Below are 20,815 nucleotides of genomic sequence, written 5' to 3' on the forward strand. Positions count from 1 at the left end.
TCTGAGGAGGAAGAGGGGCATGACTTTGTAGATGGGATTCGAAGGACCAGGAGCCAGGCTAAAAGAAGATTAAGGTATAAGAAGAAAGGATAGGGTAGGCAGAGGGCTAGAGCAGTGAGAAAAACGTATTCCTCTAGACGGGAAATTTGCTTCAGCTGGAGCTTAGAATCCAAGAATGAAGACTGGAGAGGCCAGCAGAGGCCGAGGAGAAATGCTCAGTTTAGGAGTGTTTGAAAGTGGATGCCTCAGAACATCACGGCTCCTTGATGGGAGGGATGAGGCGTAAAGGTGACCCCAACCTGTCTGATTTGGGCAGCATGGTGTTCAGAGACACCCTTGACAGAGGAAGGAGGGCAGCAGTGTGCTGCAGAGATGGCGCAGGCGGGAAGCTGTCCTATTTCTGGGTCTCGATGCTGACTGACCAGAGCCTCCCGAGGCCAGTGGGCACCCTAACTGTTGTAGTGAACACTGTACTTCTTGTCTGTCCAGGGAGTTGGGGTTTAGGACACATACCTGCCCACTGCCTCTCTTAGCCAACTCCCAAATGACCCCTGAAATACTGTCCTCCTTGCACCCCCATGGCACCAAATATGGTTGGTCTTCATTACCTAGGCATCATGTTCTATCCTTAAGCCGCTAGGTGTCCATGCTGGTTGTTCTCAGAAAACAAAGTTCAGATGGTGCCTGAGTCATATATGATGGAGACCTGAATGCATTGGTAACATAGCTTTTATGTGTGTGTGCATATAAAATGGGTGGGTATATTTCACAGATAGACTGTGAACAGCCTTCCAAGTGAAGTGACATCTTCCAAGTGATTGCAGGAAGAGCACCCCTTTTATTAATAATGTATATGTGTCTACATTGAGAATATATAAGTTCTTAATATAGAAACAAAAATGTTCCACAGAATATGCCTTATCCGCATTAACTGACTCAGGAAAAAAAAGGTGTGGCAGTTATTCCTGAGCTTCCTCTTTAATTTTAGACGTCAAAGCTTGTAGAGAAAGTGTTCAGCTGACTTTACATCAGTGAGAGCCTTTATGAAAATGTTATTTTTAAGTGAAATATATAAGTTCAGAAACAAGCATGAATTAAATCAAGTGGCGCAAAGGAAAGCCACTGTGGGCTGCTTGAGTCTTCACCCTGCTACAGAACTATTTTGCTATCAGCGCAGTAGCTGAATAAGTAAATATTCCCACCATAGCAACACCTGTTTTGAAATAATATTGACATATATCAAAAGAAGCAGAGTAATAAGAGATCATCTCTGTGCCCATTCCCATGACTTTTCTTTCCTGTAGTTTGCTGTTAGTATATATACCACTAAATAATAGGCAAAATTATCCTGTAAATATGTGAATGGAGCCTGTTTCTGTCAGCCTTTCAATAGGATGCCAAGTGAGCAGAGTTTGAATCCTGACAATGAGAGAAGCGCTTGGTATTGAGGTTGTTGAATCTGGAATGTGGTCAACCCAAAAATCACCTGCCCTGCTGTAATCTTTTTTGGTGACTTCCTGCTTGGGTACCAGCTGAGTCCCACACTGTGGGCAGAATCATGGCAAGTGACTAAAGTAAGCATGGTAAGAAGAATGGGGGTGCTCTGCCAGCCTGTGGAGACTAAGGTAGTCCCTCATTCACTCTGGATTTCAGAACTGTTGGGCAGGGTACTTTGCCTGCCCTGCTGGCCCCAACACCTGGTACAGTCTCCATGAATTAGGGGAGGATTGCATGTCTGAATGCATTAATGTACATAAGTAAGCCAAATCCAATTTATTTTTTTAAATACTTCTTTTCTTTACCCAAGAGGCATAATAGCAAAATTAGTAACTGATTAATAATTGCAGCAGGGGGTATTGTGTGAATGTAGGTGTAGTTTAAGGTCCTGGGAAGTCAGGGAGTGTATCCTACTTTTTACCCCTTTTCACTCTGGTGGAGAGAAAGTTCAGTGTGAAGGTTATGGGTGAATTCAAACAGCTGTGCCATAAAGGCATGATTATGGGTGTTCTGTGGCTCTCCTGCCACGGCGTGGTCAGCTTGTCCTCACTGTCCAGTCTGGCAGCCAGACACCCCACATGGATATTTAGTTTCAATTTCAAATTGGCTACCATAAAATAAAGTTAGAAACTCAGTTCCTTGTTTGCACTAGCCACATTTCAGGTGCTCAGTAGACATCTGTGGCTATTGGCCACTGAACTGAACAGCACAGATACGGAGCAGTGTCATAGTGTTTTCAGAAAGTTCTTTTCAACCATGCTGTAGTGTGATTCGTACTTTCCATTCAAATTTGTATGCGTTCAGGTTTGATATTTCATATAAGCTGTCTCACAGCTGATGTAGACCCCATGCAAAGACCTTATCCTCCAGGGCACCCTTTGGTTACCAAGCTATACGCATAGCAGTTCTCAACCAGGTTTGGTAGGATGGAGGAGAAAGCTCCTGTTGAACCATTGACTTTTCCCTGCATAGTTCTCCCTTCACCATCTAAGTTCATCACACAGAGGGCACTGTGCTTTTAGACCCAGATGTTGCACTTGGCTGCTATAAGCCTCATTTTGTCATTTTTTAACAGAAGGAAATGTTTCTGGCTTGGTAGGTACCCATTTGGTTAGTACAGCTTAACAGTGTCAAAGGATCAGAATTTTTTTTATTTGTTTTTTACTAAAGTATAGTTGATTTACAGTTTTCTGTCAGTTAGTTTAAAATCACGTCGTTGCCAAGTGGGTCGTCCTGAAGAAATGACGAGATGACTGACAAGCATTACACAATTAGGCTTAAGCTCATGGGTTGGTTGGATTGTTGTCATTCTGATCCTTGATGGCTTTTGGTTACATGCACACAGCCCCAGTGCAGAAGTCGTTTTCCACCCAGGGTTCCATTTGCAGTATCCCTTTTTATTGAATCCTCTGGGTAAAAAAAAATAATAATAATAATTTCACTGACTGAGCAAGCTAAAATTGTGATTCGTTGGAGGGACATGTCTGCGGTACCTGGCATCAGCAGTCATCTTCTATGTATTTTGCAATTTAAGCATGTAGCCCACTTTACTAAATGTATGTGTACCCGCTCCCTGTTGCTTCTACAAGTGACACTCCCTCAGCCAGGAGTGGTGTGATAGCCATTTTAAATTCTGAAAATACTAAAAATGGAAGGATAATGAAAGACTTTTGAGTTGGTTTTGCTTTTCTCATTTTTGTTTTTTTTTCTGGAGTCGTTGGAAACCGTAGAAGGAACTCGTGAAGGCTTTGCAATCTTTTTGTGCATGATGCTTGAAGAGAAGGCTGTTTAATTTTGTTAGGTTAGTAAGGTTTTTGAGTTTTCATGGTTTAGGTAGTGATTTTTCTGCAATCATTTATTTACATTTGCCCAGAATTTTACTTAAAATAATTTCCACTGTTTCTTCCACGTTACCTCTCTCTCCTCTTCCCTTCATCTCTTTCCTCTTTTATTTTGTTTGTATAAAAATATACAAACACTTTTCTAGGCTTAATGAGATATACTGTTTGAATTGCAGACCTCTCAGGTCTTTATATAGCAGTGGACTGGCAGGTCCTTGGTGACAGTGGGTTGGGCTTGAGACAAGTCTGTTCCTCCTCCATGAACCTAGACCTGGGTTTTAATTCAGTTCATGATGTTTTGGTGTTGCAGTCTGTATTTTAGCTGCTCCTGCTCAATCAAGCAAGGTGCAATTAGCAGGCACTCAAAGACAAAATTTTAGAATTGAAATAGGAAAATGTAGTCAGCAAACCTTGCAAACGACCTTCTCAGAAAATCTGCAATCCTTCTCCTCAGCCCTGCCTGAGTAACCTTGAGCTCTGTGTCTGTGAGAGCTCTTTCTGCTCTCCTCCTGGTTTGGTGGCTCCGTTTTCTGACTCTCTGCTTCTCTCTCTCTCTCTCTGAGGAATAAAACGACATTCAGGAATGTTTTTCTTCCCTAGAAGCATAGCCTGGAACTGTGAAGCGCTGGAGGTGAAGACTTCTTGTCGTCCTAGGTTCTCAGTAGGAATTTCACTTGCTGTATTTGGAAAACCAAAGCTTTAGAATCAATTCATGATAATTGCCTTAGGCAATTTAAACCGGGGTTGAATGGGATCACTGGGGTGTATTCTTTTTCAGTTGACTGAGAGCCCTAAACAGAAGTCAGACATTTCTCAGGAATGCATGATAGATGCTCGACACAGAAATATACCTTCCCTGCTCCCCTGAGGATGGAAGTCCTAGTGTAGGTGAGAAGAAGGGCAGCTAGAGAGTAGGGGGATGGCCTAGAGAGGTTGTAAGACTGTTCTTTTTCCTTGTTCTCTTTCAGACTTCTTGCTAAGCATCAACAACATCTTCTTCCTCTCCTTATTTTGTGGACAGACCTACCCTCACCCCCTGCTGCTATAGCTCTGCAAAGATAGTGTCTTACTGCATCCTCTCCCTTCTTCCAAATCCAGTCCTCATTTCTCCCTTTTACACCTCAGTGTACTAGTCACAATGCTCATTTACAGTAACGACAGAAGGGAGCAAAACCAAAAGCTGCCTATGCGAAGAAAAGTCCCAGTGCTTGCCACCTCGCCTGTGTGCATGAAGGCACACTTGCCAAAGCAGTCTTTGCATCTGCTTTTACCCAAACAGAGGATTTGGTCAAGTGGAAGGCACACACAGTCTTTATGTTCTGATCAAGTAGCATGTGGCTAGAACTTGGTGATCTCAGTGCTCGCAGCCACCCAGGAGCTGGATGGTGTGTCTCATGTTAGAGGAAAGGGAGGCTCAGCCCCTAAGACTTGCTGCTTCAGGCAAAGAAGCCAAGGGGGTGGAGGACGGGACGGGCACTACCTCTGAATACAAAGCAGCCCTTTCTGGACTCGACCTCAGAGTGAGTTAACAAGACCCTGTATCCTCAAATGCTGGTTCAGTTCTGACGTGGCCTGGTTAGAAAAATCCAGGGGGATTTTTTTTTTTTTTCTTACAGATTTACAAAGTACAGTCTGGTATTTGATCTAGAGACTATCAGAAGGGTGAAATGTGACATTAGGCTGCTACCTTAGGTCTTCATTAGATTGGATCCAGAATGGAATTCATGTCGAGGTGCACACAACCGTACACACACACACTCTTTCTCTCTCTCCCTCACCTCGAGTGATGCTTGGCAACACCGGAGGGCTGCTGGGTGTAGGATTGGCCCCAGGTTGTCTGTATCAGCTGGGGCCTGTGTGTATCAGTTGTAACTGCTGTTTCTTAAATGTAGCATCCGTGCTTCCAGGCTGCAGGACAGAGGCTTTTGCTTGAAGGTATTCCTGGGACAGTCCCCTCACAACCCTGACTCAGGCACTGGTCAGCCCAAACTCAGCCAGGCAGCTGTGAGGATAAACTGGTGTGGCACTGCCACCTAGTGACTGACAGCCCCGCTGCTCTGCCCAGAAGGGAATGTGAACTCCTCTGAGGGGCTGTCACCTGGGTGGGAAATCAAGTTGGGGGAGGGGCTTCTAAGACTACAGCCCACCTGGCCAGTGTAGACATGGTCTCTGCTAGAGCCTGGCATGTGTAAGATGTAGGTGTTTTTGGTAAGGGAATGAGTTGAAAAATTGACTTTTTGGTGTTAAAACAAACAAACAAACAAACAAACAAAAAAAACTGTGGTCCTGAAGGAGCTTGGTTCCATCTCCCTAGGCTTCCCCCTCCCCCTTTGAAGGGCTCACAGGGCAGGTGGGAGGCTTGGCACATAGCGGGAACCCAAGGAATGGAGGTTGCCCAGAAAAATTAAAATTACTACTGGTTAAGAAGTTAGTAAAGAAACAAGGAGGGAAGAGAAATTTATTTGGTCAGAAATGCAATCCCTGATCATAATATTGCTCTGGAACTTGGTATTTCTTTGATTGCCTGGGAAGGAACTGCGGCTTGACAATATAATTTGTACCAGATTCAGTGGTTTTCTAGTTTCATTGCTCTCTAGATGTGTTGAAAGGAAGCCAGCTTCAGGTTTTCTGATGGTTGTTGCAGAGTCCCATGGGCCCTGAAACTCTGGACTGGTGGTTCTCACTGGGGGTGGTTCTGCTCCCTGGAGCGATTTTGGAGAAGGTTTTGCTGTTACTGGTGCGGCCAGGGATCTGCTGTATTCTGTTTCTATGGGGCATTCCCACCCAATAAAGAACTCTTCTGCATCCCATTTGACCTTAGACTAACCTGCTGGCCTTCTACATACTAAAAAGCTACTTATGATTTTTTTAGTGTAGACCCGTATTCATTTAAAATATAAACATAAATTGTTGTTGTTGTTTTGTTTTCATTTTTGGCTGCCCTGCAACCTATGTAGTTCCCAGGCCAGGAATCAGATCCAAGCCTCAGTCGAAACCTAAGCCACAGCTGTGGCAATGATGGATCCATAACCCACTGTGCCAGGCCCAGGATAGAACCTGCATCTGAGTGCTCTCAAGATGCCACCAATGCTGTTGAGCCACAGCAGAAACTCCAGAATATAAACATAAAATATTTTTGCTCAATTGTAACATACACTTAATTTTCATTTTATTTTTTTTCCTTTTAGAGCTGCACCTGAGGCAAATGGAAGTTCCCAGGCTAGGGGTCAAATCACAGTTGCAGCAGCTAGGCTACACCACAGCCATGGCAATGCCAGATCCTAAACCCACTGAGTGAGGCCGGGGATTGAACCCACATCCTCATGGACACCAAGTTGGGTTCTTAACCTGCTAGGGGAACTCCTACACTTAATTTTTAAATAATGTTATTAGTGTGGAAATTGAGGGAAAATTTGTCATTTGTCTTATTTGGAACGTGACCAAAAGTTTTTCACATTTCAGAAAATCACATCAGCTACAACCGTGCCCCTGTAGCATTTTAAATTGCCAGAACCATACACTCACAGCCGACTGAACTGCCTTAAAGTCTTTCACATCCAGGTGCAAACAACTGACTGCTTCTTAAGTCTTCTAGGTTAGCTCTGCCCAAGTGTTTAGATATTGAAATACCTGATTTAGTATAAATTAGTTCTACCTTCTCTTTATTACAGTTAGTATATTATATTGATTTTTGTTTTATAAATCATGCATATAGGTAAGTTGTGTTATTTGAATTATATTTCAAGATCGTAAAAAAAAAAAAAAAAAGATCATTAGGTCCACTAGGATTGAGAACTGCTGGTTTTTAAATGGAGTTCTCCAGTCAGGGAAATCTCTCATAAAAGGCTGAAAACGCTGGGGGTTTTCTCCATCTTTGTTTTCAGAAATCAGACTTAATTGCCATGGTTCTCTAACCTGGAAGTAGCTGGGTATATTTAACCCCATTTATCAAAGGGAGCCTGAATGTCAATAAGTCTTTTCAGGTCTATTTTGGGCTTGTTAAGGTGATACCATTGTGTTCCCATTGTTTTGTTTTTTTAATGATTTTTATTTTTTTCCATTATAGCTGGTTTACAGTGTTCTGTCAATTTTCTACTGTATAGCAAGGTGACCCGGTCACACATACATATATACATTCTTTTTTCTCACATTATCATGATCTATCATAAGTGACTAGATGTAGTTCCCAGTGCTATACAGTAGGATCTGATTGCTTATCCATTCCAAAGGCAATAGTTTACATCTCTTAACCCTGAAATCCCAGTCCATCCCACTCCTCCCCCTCCCCCTTGGCAACCACAAGGCTGTTATCCATGTCCATGATTTTCTTTTCTGTGGAAAGGTTCATTTGTTTTTTAACCTAGGTAGATAATTGTCAAATAATTATATGGGAGTGAGATCTAAGATTGTTAGCTTATTGACAGAGAAGTCATTTCTCAACTCATTCCTAATATAAATGAAAAAATATAAATGAATAATAGAGAGTCGGACAACAAAACATTCTGTCATCTTTTCAGGAAAGCACTAGGAATGTAATTCTCCAGATATCCCTCATTTTTCCTTTAGGGATGTTGGGGTTTATTTCATAAGAAGTTTATGCTCTTGAACAGAACATACCCAATGATCCCTACCTGGAAAACCAATCTTCTGTATCCATATTGTAATGAAGTTCTCATGAGCCAAGGTAAACACATAAAAAGAAATCAGACACTTTACAGAACTGCACACACACACACACACACACACACACAAGCAAAGAGGAAACAGAGGAAGAGGGAACGTGGAGGCGGGAAGAGGAGAGGGGAAGAGATAGAAGTGTTTAGCTTTTTAATTTTTCAAAATTAACAGAAGGGGAGTTCTCTTGTGGGTCAGCAGGTTAAGGATCTGGCCTTGTCATTACACCTGCTCAGGTCACTGCTGTGGGCTGGATTTGATCCCATGCTTGGGAATTTCCAAATGCCACAGGTGCAGCCAAAAAAGAAAAAAAAAAATTAACAGAAGAGAGGAAAAAATTCCAAATGTGCAAGGTTAAAGGAGCAAGATAAAGTCAGATTAGAAAAGTCACCTTGGTTTTTTAGAGTTAACAAAGAATTATACAATTAATAAAAATTGAAGCCGGCTCATGCCTAAATGAAAGTTGGGTGGCTTTATCCTGGGCCTGTCTCTGCTGCTTTTCTGTGGATACTTACTGGTTTTGAAGGAAGTCTATATTGGGATCCCCAAAGTCCTAAAACCTTGTTAGCGTTTTCCAGATAGAGAGAAAAGTAGAAGTACCAGGAAATGACTAGAAAAGTCACATAGATTGGGACAGTTCAGATTCTCTGACCTAAAGGGACTCTGTAAATTATTTAAGAATAGTTTTATACATGTAATTACAGTGTTTTCACCTTATAGCAACCTCACTCAAGGAAGTTTCTAGTAAAGGGTTTAGACCTACTAGATTTTACATTATATTTGAATTTAAAACGGTAATTTTAGGTGTCACTGTTGATATTATTAGTCCCTTAATGGCATTACTTCTAATCCATTATATACATTTTTTCTTGATCTGCCTTTACCTCTCATGGTCTCATTTATTACAACTTGCATATTACCTTTATTCCTTGCAGTGTTTTTTTTTTTTAAGCTTCTAATGAATGATTACTATTTTGTGTTTATCTGTGTGTTCCCAGTACCTCCCTAAGTTCCTTTATAAATGGATAACATGTTTTTGAATGAGAACTTCTTCTGAAGTAAAGCTAATAGTTGGTTCTCAGCCTTGAGGACACATTAAAATCACAGGGGGGAAACTTTAAAAAAAAAATCCTTGTCTTGCTCCTGCCCCAGAGTTTTTAGTTTAGTTGGTTGAGGATGGGGCTTTGCATAGGTAGTTGATCATGCTTCCCAGGTGATTCTAATATGTGGCTACAGGTGAGCATCTTTGATATGGATCAGTGGCAAATAAGAGACACATGTCACCTCCTTACTGAGCCATTTGTCACTCAGCACATTTCTTCCTTTGGACCTAAATATGTTCTCTCATTGGACTTCTGTGTATATTTACATAGTTTGATTGAATCATATATTTTATTTACTTCTACTCTGAGTCAAAACTACCTCCACATATTTGGAGTTTGGAGGGAGATAAATTTATTCTTCTCACTTCTCTGCATCATATCAGCTCCATTACTGACATAAAGCAGGTCTCGATACCTCCACTTGACCTATAGCCCAGTAGGCTGCCTGGTGTTCTGATAACTCACTACTGAGTTAGGTGAGGTCACAGGTGCATCCTCATGCTCTGGAGGGCTTTACCCCTGCCCTGGTAAGTGTACCACTTGGAGAATCCAACACGCCTGCTCTGTGGGCAAGTAGCAGAGAGAACCTGAACTACTCCTGTTGAGTTCCTCCTCCCAGATTTTCCACCCCTCCCCAGTACAAATCTGGGAAAAGTGCATTGCCTCCCTCAGTTCCTCATAGGCACACACAAGGTAAAATAATTAAATCATTTTAGAGGCAACCATTTTTAATGGTTACTGGTGATCTGTTTTCCCACCTGAAACTTTCAAAGAGCTTTTGTTTATTCCTAGTATTTTCAAATTTATAATGATCCCCCTTGCCACAAGTTTTTTGTTGTTCCTTATGCAACTACTCAGTAGAACCTTCCTTTAGAGATGCCTGCCTTCCAGTTTTCGTGAAAAAGTGAAGAAATAAAAGAGCATCTTCATTTCTTTCCTTTCACTTCTCTATGTTTTCCTTCTAGGAAGTTAGTTGTTAGATCTTCTATGTTCTCTGAGAATGTACCTTTTTTGATCTCCCTCTTCCCTTTTCTCCTCGCCTTTTTGTTCTACTTTTTCAGAGATTTCTGCCAATTTATATCTAATTGTATTATGATTATTTTTTCACAATAATTTTTTAATGTTCCCCCTTTTTTTTTATTCTTTACTTGCACTTCTTTGTAGCATCCTGTTCCTGTTTTGTGGATGTTCTGTTTTCCCTTAGGTTCTTCATGATGTAACTTAGAGAGTTTGGCAGTCCCACACCCCATCATTCTATGTTGTCTCAAAATTACTCTTTTTCCTCCCTCCTCTCTTATTTTTCTTTTGTCTTTTCTTCCTTTATCCTTTCTTTTCCTTTCCATTTTTGTCTGTATCTTTTTATAGAAAGTATACTTCAAATTCCCACTGATCATTTGCTATTTTTTGTGTTCAGGAGTGGGAACTGGAAGCTCTGTCTGGGGAGAGGAGTTTTATTTGCTAAAAATCAGTGTAGGGTGGATAAGAGAAAAGCTGCATTTTTCATTAGACAATCTTTGCTGTTAGGACATGAATGTCTTTTCATGGAAAACATTCGTTTTCTCTAGAGGAAAAAATATTCTTTTTCTGTATTTGTGAGTTCTAAAATAACATCAAAAAAAGGAAACAAGGACTTCTGTTGTTCAGTTTGGAAACCTGAATTTAATCCCCTTGTTTTCAGCCCCAAAGATCTTTCCTGACCTTAGCTAGACCCTGAGTCAGAATCTCTAATCTTTCACCGGAGAACAATCTCTTTCTCCTGTTAGATGTCTGGTAGAACTGGGCATGGAGGCACCTGGGCATCTCTCGTTCCATATACATAGGCATTTTCAATTCTCCTGTTTTCAGCCTTGGATCTTACTGCGTCATTGCATGACACTTGGTTTCTCCAAGTTGTGGCCTTCTGTGGGTTTTATGACAATCTGTGCCTTTAATTGGGGGTATTTAGGCTATTTATATTTAATGTGGTTACAGACATGCTTGGGTAAGTCTGTCCTCTGGCTGGCTGTTTATTTTCCTTTTGTCCCATCTGTTCTTTGTTCCTTCTTCCTATATACGCCTCCTCTTGGATTATTTAGTTTTTATTATGTCTTATTATTCCATCTTATATCCTTCACTGGGTTATCAGTTATTACTCTTTGATGTATTATTATAGTGGTTGCTTTGGAGCTTATAGTGTACCTAGGAATACTGTACTATAGGTATACTATAGTATATTTACGCTAGGTATACTTAGGTGTACTATAACTATACTGTCACAATCTTCACCTGACACTGTACCACTTAGTACAGGTGATACTGTACCACATTACACATAATATGTTTACTTCTCCAACCTTGAAGTTTTGCATACATGTACTGAATAATCAAGGAGACTTCTCTGTAGACCTCTAGAGCTCTCTTTGTGAAGTTCCTTCCTCTCTGATTTTTGCCCCTGTGAACCTCCCTGGGTTCCCAGCTCTGTCCTCAACGTGGGAGGTCGCTGATCTCTTCCTGGTTTCCTTCCCTGGGCTATGTTCTGGAGACTCTTTTAAAGCATTAAGCTGGGTCAGTTGTATGACTTTAGTTGTTTATCATCTCTTAGGAATCACTGCTCTTTGTTACTGAGTGATCTATGTCTGGTTAATTATTGTTTCAAATATTCTGTCCAGTTTGGTAGTTGTTTCAGGAAGAAGCATAAATCCAGTCCTTTCTTGTTCCATCTTGGCTGGAAAAAGAATTCTCCATGTACTTTTGTTTGTATAGAATATGTTATTTTTCATTCTCTGATTTCTCTCTTTCTTAACGTCATTTTAGTGGTATTTCAGGAGAGAAAGGTAGATATAGAAGAGAGAATTGATGGTAGATTGATCACATGCATTTAAGTCTTAATAATACTTTTCACTTTAAAACTAAGGCTAACATTTGAGGTCAGAGCTGGAAATGAACCGTTTTTGCCATTCATAGTGTTAATACTATGTTTAACAGAAGAGGATTAATGAACATAGTTTCTCAGCTGTAAAGTCCATTGTTGAATTATTTCCACACGTATAAAAATAACTTATAAGTTGCATACAGATCATGGAACATAATATGACAAGTCTGATTCATGTTGATTGATGGGGAAGCCTCATTTCAGTTCCTTTTCGTATCTCTGTATATTCAATGGGGAAGGCCTAGCATGTGACCAAGGGCAAGTCAGTTTGAGAAAAAATGTTTTTATTGTCATATTAATTAAATAATCACCAATTCCCTGCTATATTCTTCTAAGCAAAGATAAAACAATGAGTAAGTCATAATCTTTTTCCACAGATTCTTTATAATTTAGATTCTAGGGGCATGTTTGATGAGCAAAGTACACATTATATGTCTTATGACCTATGTTGACATTGACTGATGGCATGAGGGAGATCTACAAGAGGCTTCTAGGATACAGAGAAAGCACCTGTGGTCCAGCCTGGAGTACCGTGGTAAAAAAAAAAAAAAAAAAAAAAAATAGCTATGTGGAGTCTGGAAAAGTAGGGCTATGAGAAGATTCTCAAAGTACATATCAGACCTAGGAAGGTAGAGTAGGGTGGTTTTAGGCAGCAGCAAATGGACTCATAGAGAAAGAGCGGGGAAAGAGGACATCCTAACTGCCAGCCATTACTATGGCCAGAGTTTCTGTTGCTTATGGAAAGGTGTTGAGGGAGAGGCAGGAATGATGGGCAGAAGCTGCCTCATTGAGAGGGAAGAATTAGTAATCCCCTTGGAGAGACCACCCTGGTGAGTTTCAACAAATACTGTGAAAAGCTGTCATATTTGTGATTTAAGAAATAGTGATAGACCCACAGTCAGGAATGAAGAAATAAATAGAAACAAACAAACAAAAGGAACATTTTACTTCTTTTAAAACTTTGGAAGCTGATCTCTAAATCTTTAAGTCTCCGAGCTCACAGTGATGTAAAAGAAGTCCTCTCTCCAAACCCTAAAGTCTATATTTTAAAACCTTAAGATCATCAGGCATTCCTTGCACTAGTTTTAATCTTACTGAATATATTTTTAATCAAATAAGCATTCATATTGGCTAGAATTTGAAATTTGCCATATGAGTCATTTCTTCATGTCTTCCCAAGACTATTTTTCTGTGGAGAGAAGAAGGTTCGAACTGTTTGAGTATATTTGTGAAATGAGCTTTTTTTATAAGTGTTTTGAGGACTTCCTATTGTGCCTAAGTGGTTACGGACCCAACATTGTCCCTAGCCTCACTCAATGGATTCAGTGTTGCTGTGGCTATGGCATAGGCCCGTCTGCAGTTCCAATTCAGTTCCTGGCCTGGGAACTTCCATATGCCACAGGTATGGCCATTAAAAAAAAGAGAGAGAAGTGCTTTGAAATTTTTTAACCATTTAAATTGTGTATATTAATCATTCATAATGGTGTGAATCTGGTATAAAACCAAAACCTGGCAGTATTCTGAGCGATAATATTGTCCTTTGCTATGTCTAATATATGTCTCTAGTGCCAAGAAAGAAATCTTATTTATCCTAATATTATCTCTCTAATGTGGTCCCTAATTACCTTCCTCTTCTTGACTATTTGCAACTAAATATGCCTGAACATAACATAAACATTAGTATGAAATGTTATTTTTCCATTCTGAGCTATTTTTCAGGCAGATTTATTATTTAATAAGCAAACAAGATAATGTACCATTGAATCCCAAGCCCTATTACCAACTCCTGGAAAGATATTTAACTTTTTCTTGGCTGTGCTTGCAGCACATGGAAATTTCTGGGCCAAGGATCGAATCTGGTCCACAACAGCAATCTGAGCCACTTCAATGACAATACCAGATCCTTAACCAATTGTGCCACCAGGGAACTCCCAAGATTTTTTTTTCCCTTTTTCTCTTTTATTTTTTGCTTTTTAGAGCCATACCTGCAACATATGGAAGTTCTTAGGCTAGGGGTTGAATCGGAGCTGTAGCTGCTGGCCTATACCCCAGCCATGGCAATGCCAGATCTTAGTCGCATCTCAGCTCGCGGCAACGCCAGATCCTTAACCCACTGAGTGAGGCCAGGGATTGAACCCGCATCCTCATGGATTCTAGTTAGGTTCTCAACCCTCTGAGCACAATGGGAACTCCTCCAAGATATTTCTAATTAGGCCCTTAAATACAGAAGTTCAGTGTCTGATCCAATATAACGTTCACGGAATATAACAGACATTGACTCAGAGATGTAATGGGATAATACTTGAAGCGTCTGGCAGAGATGGATGAGGATGGGAGACATTTGTGTATTTAACACTTGTATATGCATTAAAGGTAAACAACTGAAGGGGAGTCAGCTTGCTTACATGGCCCAGTGGATGCTTTTCATTGTAACTTTCAAAGTCATTTATTTACTGCTCCAAACTTTAAAAAACAGATCAAGAACACTTTAGGAAGAACACATTATAAAGACTTTCACCTTTACCAAAGCTGCAGAGGTTGTCCTGTGGACACCAGCAGTGACGGTGCCCCTTAAAGACTTTGCTGATGATATGAAATCTCAGATTCCTTTTGGCAGTTGCCCTGCCAAAGGAGTGGCACGTGCCTAGCAAATGTGTTCTGGTCACTCACAATGTGGCAATAATTTGAGGATGTCCCTTGGACACGGTCACATTTTCTAAGTGGCTAGTAATTGAGGACATTTGGTTGCTGTAGAGGGGGTGGAGAGTATAGCTGTTTCAGCTAAAAAGGTTGTCCATGTCTTAAAACATGAATGTAAAATGAGAAAATGCAAGTCAAGCGCGGACACAGTGTGAGTGCTCAACAAATGTTTCACATGCATCAGGGAATCAGAGCTCGTCTGTGTACAAGATCTTTGTGTAAATCATGCTTTATTAAGAAGAAACTTTGTCTCACAATTAAAAATTGACTAGGACCGGAAGCTTTTGCCTCCCTTCTCTTGTGTAGCCCACACCCACATGAGGGTAACGTATTCCCTTGTTTCAAGAGACGGCTTGACAAGGGCTATTCATAGAGAGCCGTGATATCATGAGTGGGTTATCATTTGAAGCTTATATTCAAAGTAAAAACTACATCCTCCCATGGAAGCCTCACCACCCCAGCATTCCAGGCTCCCCAGGCAGTCCATAGACCCTCGTAGCTCTTGTTGTAGTTGAGCCGCAGTGTGGATTGTATCCCCCTCCTCCTAGGTACACATTATTTAACAGAGTTCCTCAGGGAAAATGCACTCATCCGTCTTCCTGAAAAGCTTGATTTTTAATTGAAGTATAGTTGATTTACGATGCTGTGCTAAATTAAGATGTACAGCAAAGTGATTCAGTTATGCCTACATATATATATTCTTCTTCAGACTAGTTCCCTGTGTTATGAAATAGGTCCTTATCGTTTATCTATTTTTATATAGTAATGTGTATCTGTTAATCCCGAACTCCTAATTTGTGCCTCCCCCACCCCATCCTTTGGTAACCATAAGTTTGTTTTTTGTCTGAGTCTGTTTCTGTTTTGTAAATAAGTTCATTTGTGTCATTTTTTTGAGTCCACATATAAGTGATATATGGTGTTTGTCTTTCTCTTTCTGATTTACTCACTTAGTATGAGAATCTCAATATCCATCCATGTGGCTGCAAATGGCATTATTTCCTTCTTTTTATGGCTGAGTAACACGAGGAATACATCTTGGCCTCCCTTTTGGCACTCACAGCCTCTCCACCCAACTGTCCTAGAAAGAGGAGCCTCTGTATCTAAGTCATGGTGGCAGTTCCCGGGGCAGGATGGGGTAGGTTGCAACCTTTCCACCACCAGAGCCTTACAGGGATTCCCCTCAATAAGGGCTGGCTGCCTACGTGCATGCCTTTCCCTTTTCTTTCACAAGATACGGTAATATCACACCTCCTTACTCTGAGGTTCCACTCACTCCAGCCAGGGATTTACCTTTCCCTAGACACAGGTAGCAAGAAATAGCATTTCTTCACTTTTCTCTTCTTTGGAAGAAAACAAAGGTAGAAAAGTGATGAGCATAAGTCTTCCTGTATCCAAAGACAGAGGTAAGATCCACAGTCTCTACATTATTGCAGAGGAAAGCTTATACTCTATGAAGTTTGTGCACTTTGGGCTCTAGATGCAGAAGCCTTGACATGAAATGAAGAAGAGGAAAAAAATGCTCAGAGAATGTAATGGCCCAGTGAAGGTTGTGTATATAGGATCAGTGCTGGGGCTTGGGTCACAGAGCAGCCTCTTTGCCTCAAAGCTTTGGCTACATAGTTAAGTAGTTGAGTTGAAAGGCAGGGCTGTGTGAATGCAAGCTAGGGAATTATCAGCATGCTTTGGAGAGCAAACAATAAGGAAAGGAAAGGCAGCCTCAGTGGTATCTGAAAACTGGGAAGAAAGGGTGTTCCTTAACAGAAGTTGGGTAAAAAGCAAAGCATGCCTCTGATGGACAGAGAGCGTTTGATATGACTGCAAGGGAGACCCAAGGAGAGCCACTCTGCCCCATGGCTACACAGAGCATGCATCCAGGGCAAGTCCCTCTAGGTTGACAACTCGTATGGCCTGCATGGTAAATAGCAGTACCTCATGATGGGTCAAGGTTACAGTTTAATACTGATAATTCAAGCAAAACATTATAGGATACTGTTTCTGATTTTGAATCCTCCTTCTCATTAGAAAAACTTGATAGTTTATAGAGAAATCAGTATAAATTACAACCCCTCCCTCTTTTTGACTATAAACTCTTGGTGTGTAATTGATGAGGCTATAACTTTTATTAAGCTCCAGTTCTGGAATGGACTGTGCAATCAAAGATACATTTTCCATCTTCTAGCAGGACAGCTAGAAGGACATCCAGGTAGACAGTGACAATACAGTCCTGTGATAGAGGACTCACAGGGTAATGAGGGAGCCCCAGAGAGGGGCTGGGAGAAAAATAGAGAAAAGAGGCTTCCAGCTGAATTGATTTTGAAGAATGACTATGAGTTGGTCCATTAAGGAAATAAAGGTAGCAGAGGGAACACTACAGCTCCTTCTGGTTCAAAGGTGAGGAGGGAGATCAGGTCACTGCATATTATCCCACAAGTTGGGCACATCAGTGAGCATCAAGGAAGGATGTGACGTGAGCAAAGCCAGAGCAGAATTCAAAGGTAAATGTGCGTTAATCCCCTTACACTGGCGAGAAACACAATTTTCATATTTTACAGTTTCTTTTTGATTATTTTTAAAGTTGAAGAAATTCTGATGTCTTTCAGATTGCTTAGGCAGGACCTCAGTTTCATTTATAAGGGTGAGCTTTGCAAACCTCTAAATAGCGCCCTTTACAGTAAATTTACTAAATTCAATCAAGCTGCTCTTGGGAGCCTTGCTCTAATTATAAAGGTCTGGCTTTGTTTGCTATTTTTCAGGTACCATGATCAACAGGATGTTACAAGCAACTTCCTTGGAGCAATGTGGTTGATATCCATAACTTTTCTCTCCATTGGTTATGGTGACATGGTACCCAACACATACTGTGGGAAAGGAGTCTGTTTGCTCACTGGAATTATGGTAAGTGTCTTTTTGCTTTCCATCTCTTTTATGAACACTCAGGAAGGTACTTACACCATTCTATCCATACACATAAGTCATTGTAAGCTACTGGATTTCCCAATAGCAGGAGGGCAGCATAAATAATTTACTTCTCTGTTGGGAGAGAACATCAACCATCCTAATTCTTGTCATCATGATGCTCTATTGAGGACTAGTGCTGCTGGATTGTTCTTTGTGTGCCATGCGCTAATTTAATGAGCACATCTGATCTTAACAGCTTTGGCTTCAAAGTCAGGATATTCTTTATTTAGGTCTGGGTTTTGCCATTTCCTGCTAGCCTGGTAAACTTGAGTGAAATTCTCTTCTCCAAAATACCTTTTCCTCCTCCGTACACTGTGGACCATAACAACTATCTTGAAATGTGTTGAACAGTTGAAGAATTACATTTTTTTCAATTATATAATTAGATAATATTTACCATTTTTGCAAACATCTGTTGAGTGCCAGTTATGGCACTGACCTAGCAACTGGAAATATAGTAAAAGGAAAAAAAAAAAAAAAAGATTTTTCTCTTGTTCTGCCTTCATGGAGCTTACAAGGGAGTACCTACATTTTAAAACAATTAACAAGTGATTGTTAATTACATTTGTGACACATATATGAGGAAGTAAGGCCTTCTGATCATATTTGGGAGCTGAGGGGGAGGGATGGGATCTATTCCTAGAAATAAATCCTAGAAAGTTGACTTTTAAACTGAGGTGGAAAGGCCAGGTAACCAAGCAAAGTGGGAGGAAAGAAGGGCATCCTATGGAGAGGAAATGATTTATTTGAAGAGAGTGAGAAAAATAGGGACCTGGAATGTGGGTGCAAGGCCACTGGGCCAGGAGTGACAGAGTCAAGTGGGAAAGTGGTGTGAGGCTGGGAGGACCCCATGGAGCTCTTGAGTGTGGTTTGCTTCCTGTGATGGTGTGCCCCTCTTCTGGGACCCCTAGCAGGCTCGGACACAGCCCCCACCCCTTACTCACTACCTTGTGGCTGGGACTGGTGTGTACCCTGTGTCTTAACTGTATGAAATGGAAGGCTAGCAAGTTGTCTAAAATCAATGTATTATCATATGGTGTGAACTTTAAAATCTGTAAGCCAGAGGTAGTTTCCTCCAGATGCACCAGTTTTAATGACCTAGGTTCTCTTCATTCCTTATCTGCTTTTTATAGCTGGGTTATAGCAAAGAGCAGTACCCCGATGCTGGTTTGGTTTCTGACCTTGGAAGGATGTGAACTAGTACTGGAAGCTCCTTAGGCAGGAAATTCCCAGAATGCCTGATGTTAGGCATCACTTCCCAGTGCCTCTGCTGTGTCTGCCCCCACGTTGGCAGGAGAAAGACAGGCTTTCCATGGGAGGCCCTTGGGATGGTGGCCAGGGCAGCGTGTACCCTTGTAGCAGCTGCCTCGGAAGATTGTTCCAAGAGTCAGAACCAGCTGGAAGGACTGAGTGCCCATGACATACATAGAGAGGGAACATTCTTCTCCCACTTAGTAGCACTGATCTGGGATAAGGGAGCTAGATAGATGTGAAAATAAAATCTGGAGGCCAATTTTAAGGGTACCACTAGTAACAAGATGACCATTTGTGGAAAATATAATCAGTCAAGGGGGTCATAATTTAACCTTGCTGGTTTGTAAAAGAAAAACAGAGTTTTCTGAATTTTAGTGATTTTTTTTTCATTGCAATTGGTATGATCCTTTACATTTAATATTGGATCACTTTTTCCTCAAAAGATAGCATTTTATTATATAGCAGAATGCTTTGGGAGATAAAATTTGCATGGGTGTATTTTTGGAGGGCCCATAACAAGCCCGCAAGGGACATGAATGATGCTATTTATAAAAAGAGAACTGGTAATTTGCCTTCATGCTTTTTAGAAACAACCTCTTTGGTGCTGCTTTTTGGCAAGATGCCCCCCCTTTTATTCTTGAATCAGGTATGACTCAGGGTTTGTGCACACTGCTTCATTTGTCATGGATCAGAGCCAAGGTTAAAGCTACCCTTGCCTGGATCTTGTGGTACTTTTATCTTCCCTTGACTTTTATTCTCTGTCCCTACTGCCTCAAGAAAGCGCCTTCAAAGTCTCATCTCACAGCAAACATCTTTTATTTAGTTCCTTGAACTACTTCCTTGCTTAGGTTTCACTGGTGATCCTCCTTTGTTTTTTTTTTTTTTTAAATATGTTACGATATAAACTACTGCATTTGGAGTGGATAAGCAATGAGATCCTGCTGTATAGCACAGGGAACTATATCTAGTTCCTTGTGATGGAACATGCTGGAGAATAATGTGAGAAAAGGAATATATATACATATATATGTGTGTGTGTATATATATGTATATGTATATATGACTGTATATATATGATTTTATATATATGTATATGACTGGGTCACTTTGCTGTAGCAAGTGACAGAACATGGTAAATCAGCTATAATGGAAAAAATAAGTCATAAAATAAAAAAATAAACTTAAAAAGAAATAGAAAAACAATATGTTACAAGTCACTTTTCATCTATAGGGACACAAAACATGTTATATGGGTCGAAATTTACAGTGACTTCGCTTCTGCCCGCTAAGCTCATGGTGAAAGAGGTCCCTCTGTCCTTTGGCTGAGAAGCTCCATTTCACCTCCCTCTTAAGGAACAGACATTCTTTATTGGACCCGATCAACAATTGTTCACTTGCATATAGAAGGAGTCAGTGATCTCTGACTTGCCTGGTTGAAATACTTTGTCTAGTTTTACTGTCTCTATCCCCCAGCCAAACAGTTCCCCATGGAGACAGGCCACAGAGCAGTCTTCGGGGTTGAGCCCCTGGGAATTGATCATAGCCCCGTGTACATTTCCTGGGCATCAAAAGCCTATGTACTGAGGTTACATAGAAACTAGTACAGAGAGTGGCTGACAAATACAGTTTCCTAAAAGAAGCTGGGTTTTTTTAAACCTTTTAAAAGGTTATTTTCCTTTAGATGTACTGTTTCTATTTTGTCAGACAGACTTTTTTTTTTTTTGCTTTTGATCTTAGGAAGTTTAAATACCAGTTTGTCATGTTTATTTTTTTTCCTTTTTTTTTTTTTTTTTTTTGTTTTTTTAGGGCCACATTCACAGCATATGGATGTTCCCAGACTAGGGGCCATGACATCAGAGCTGTAGCTGCCGGCCACA

The 20,815-nt window shown here is 40.7% G+C and overlaps 1 protein-coding gene across 5 annotated transcripts in view; it reads left to right on the top strand.

Moving 5' to 3' along the window:
* The window catches only part of KCNN2 (potassium calcium-activated channel subfamily N member 2), a 442,972-nt gene that overhangs the window by 391,945 nt on the left and 30,212 nt on the right, over nt 1-20,815 (top strand). For all 5 annotated transcript variants that reach the window (XM_021084636.1, XM_021084637.1, XM_021084635.1 and 2 more), the window contains one exon: nt 17,480-17,621. In XM_021084636.1, the coding sequence (XP_020940295.1) occupies nt 17,480-17,621 (142 nt within the window). The remainder of the gene's footprint in view (nt 1-17,479; nt 17,622-20,815) is intronic.

Source organism: Sus scrofa, chromosome 2 (assembly GCF_000003025.6).
Source record: "Sus scrofa isolate TJ Tabasco breed Duroc chromosome 2, Sscrofa11.1, whole genome shotgun sequence".
Lineage (NCBI taxonomy): Eukaryota > Metazoa > Chordata > Mammalia > Artiodactyla > Suidae > Sus > Sus scrofa.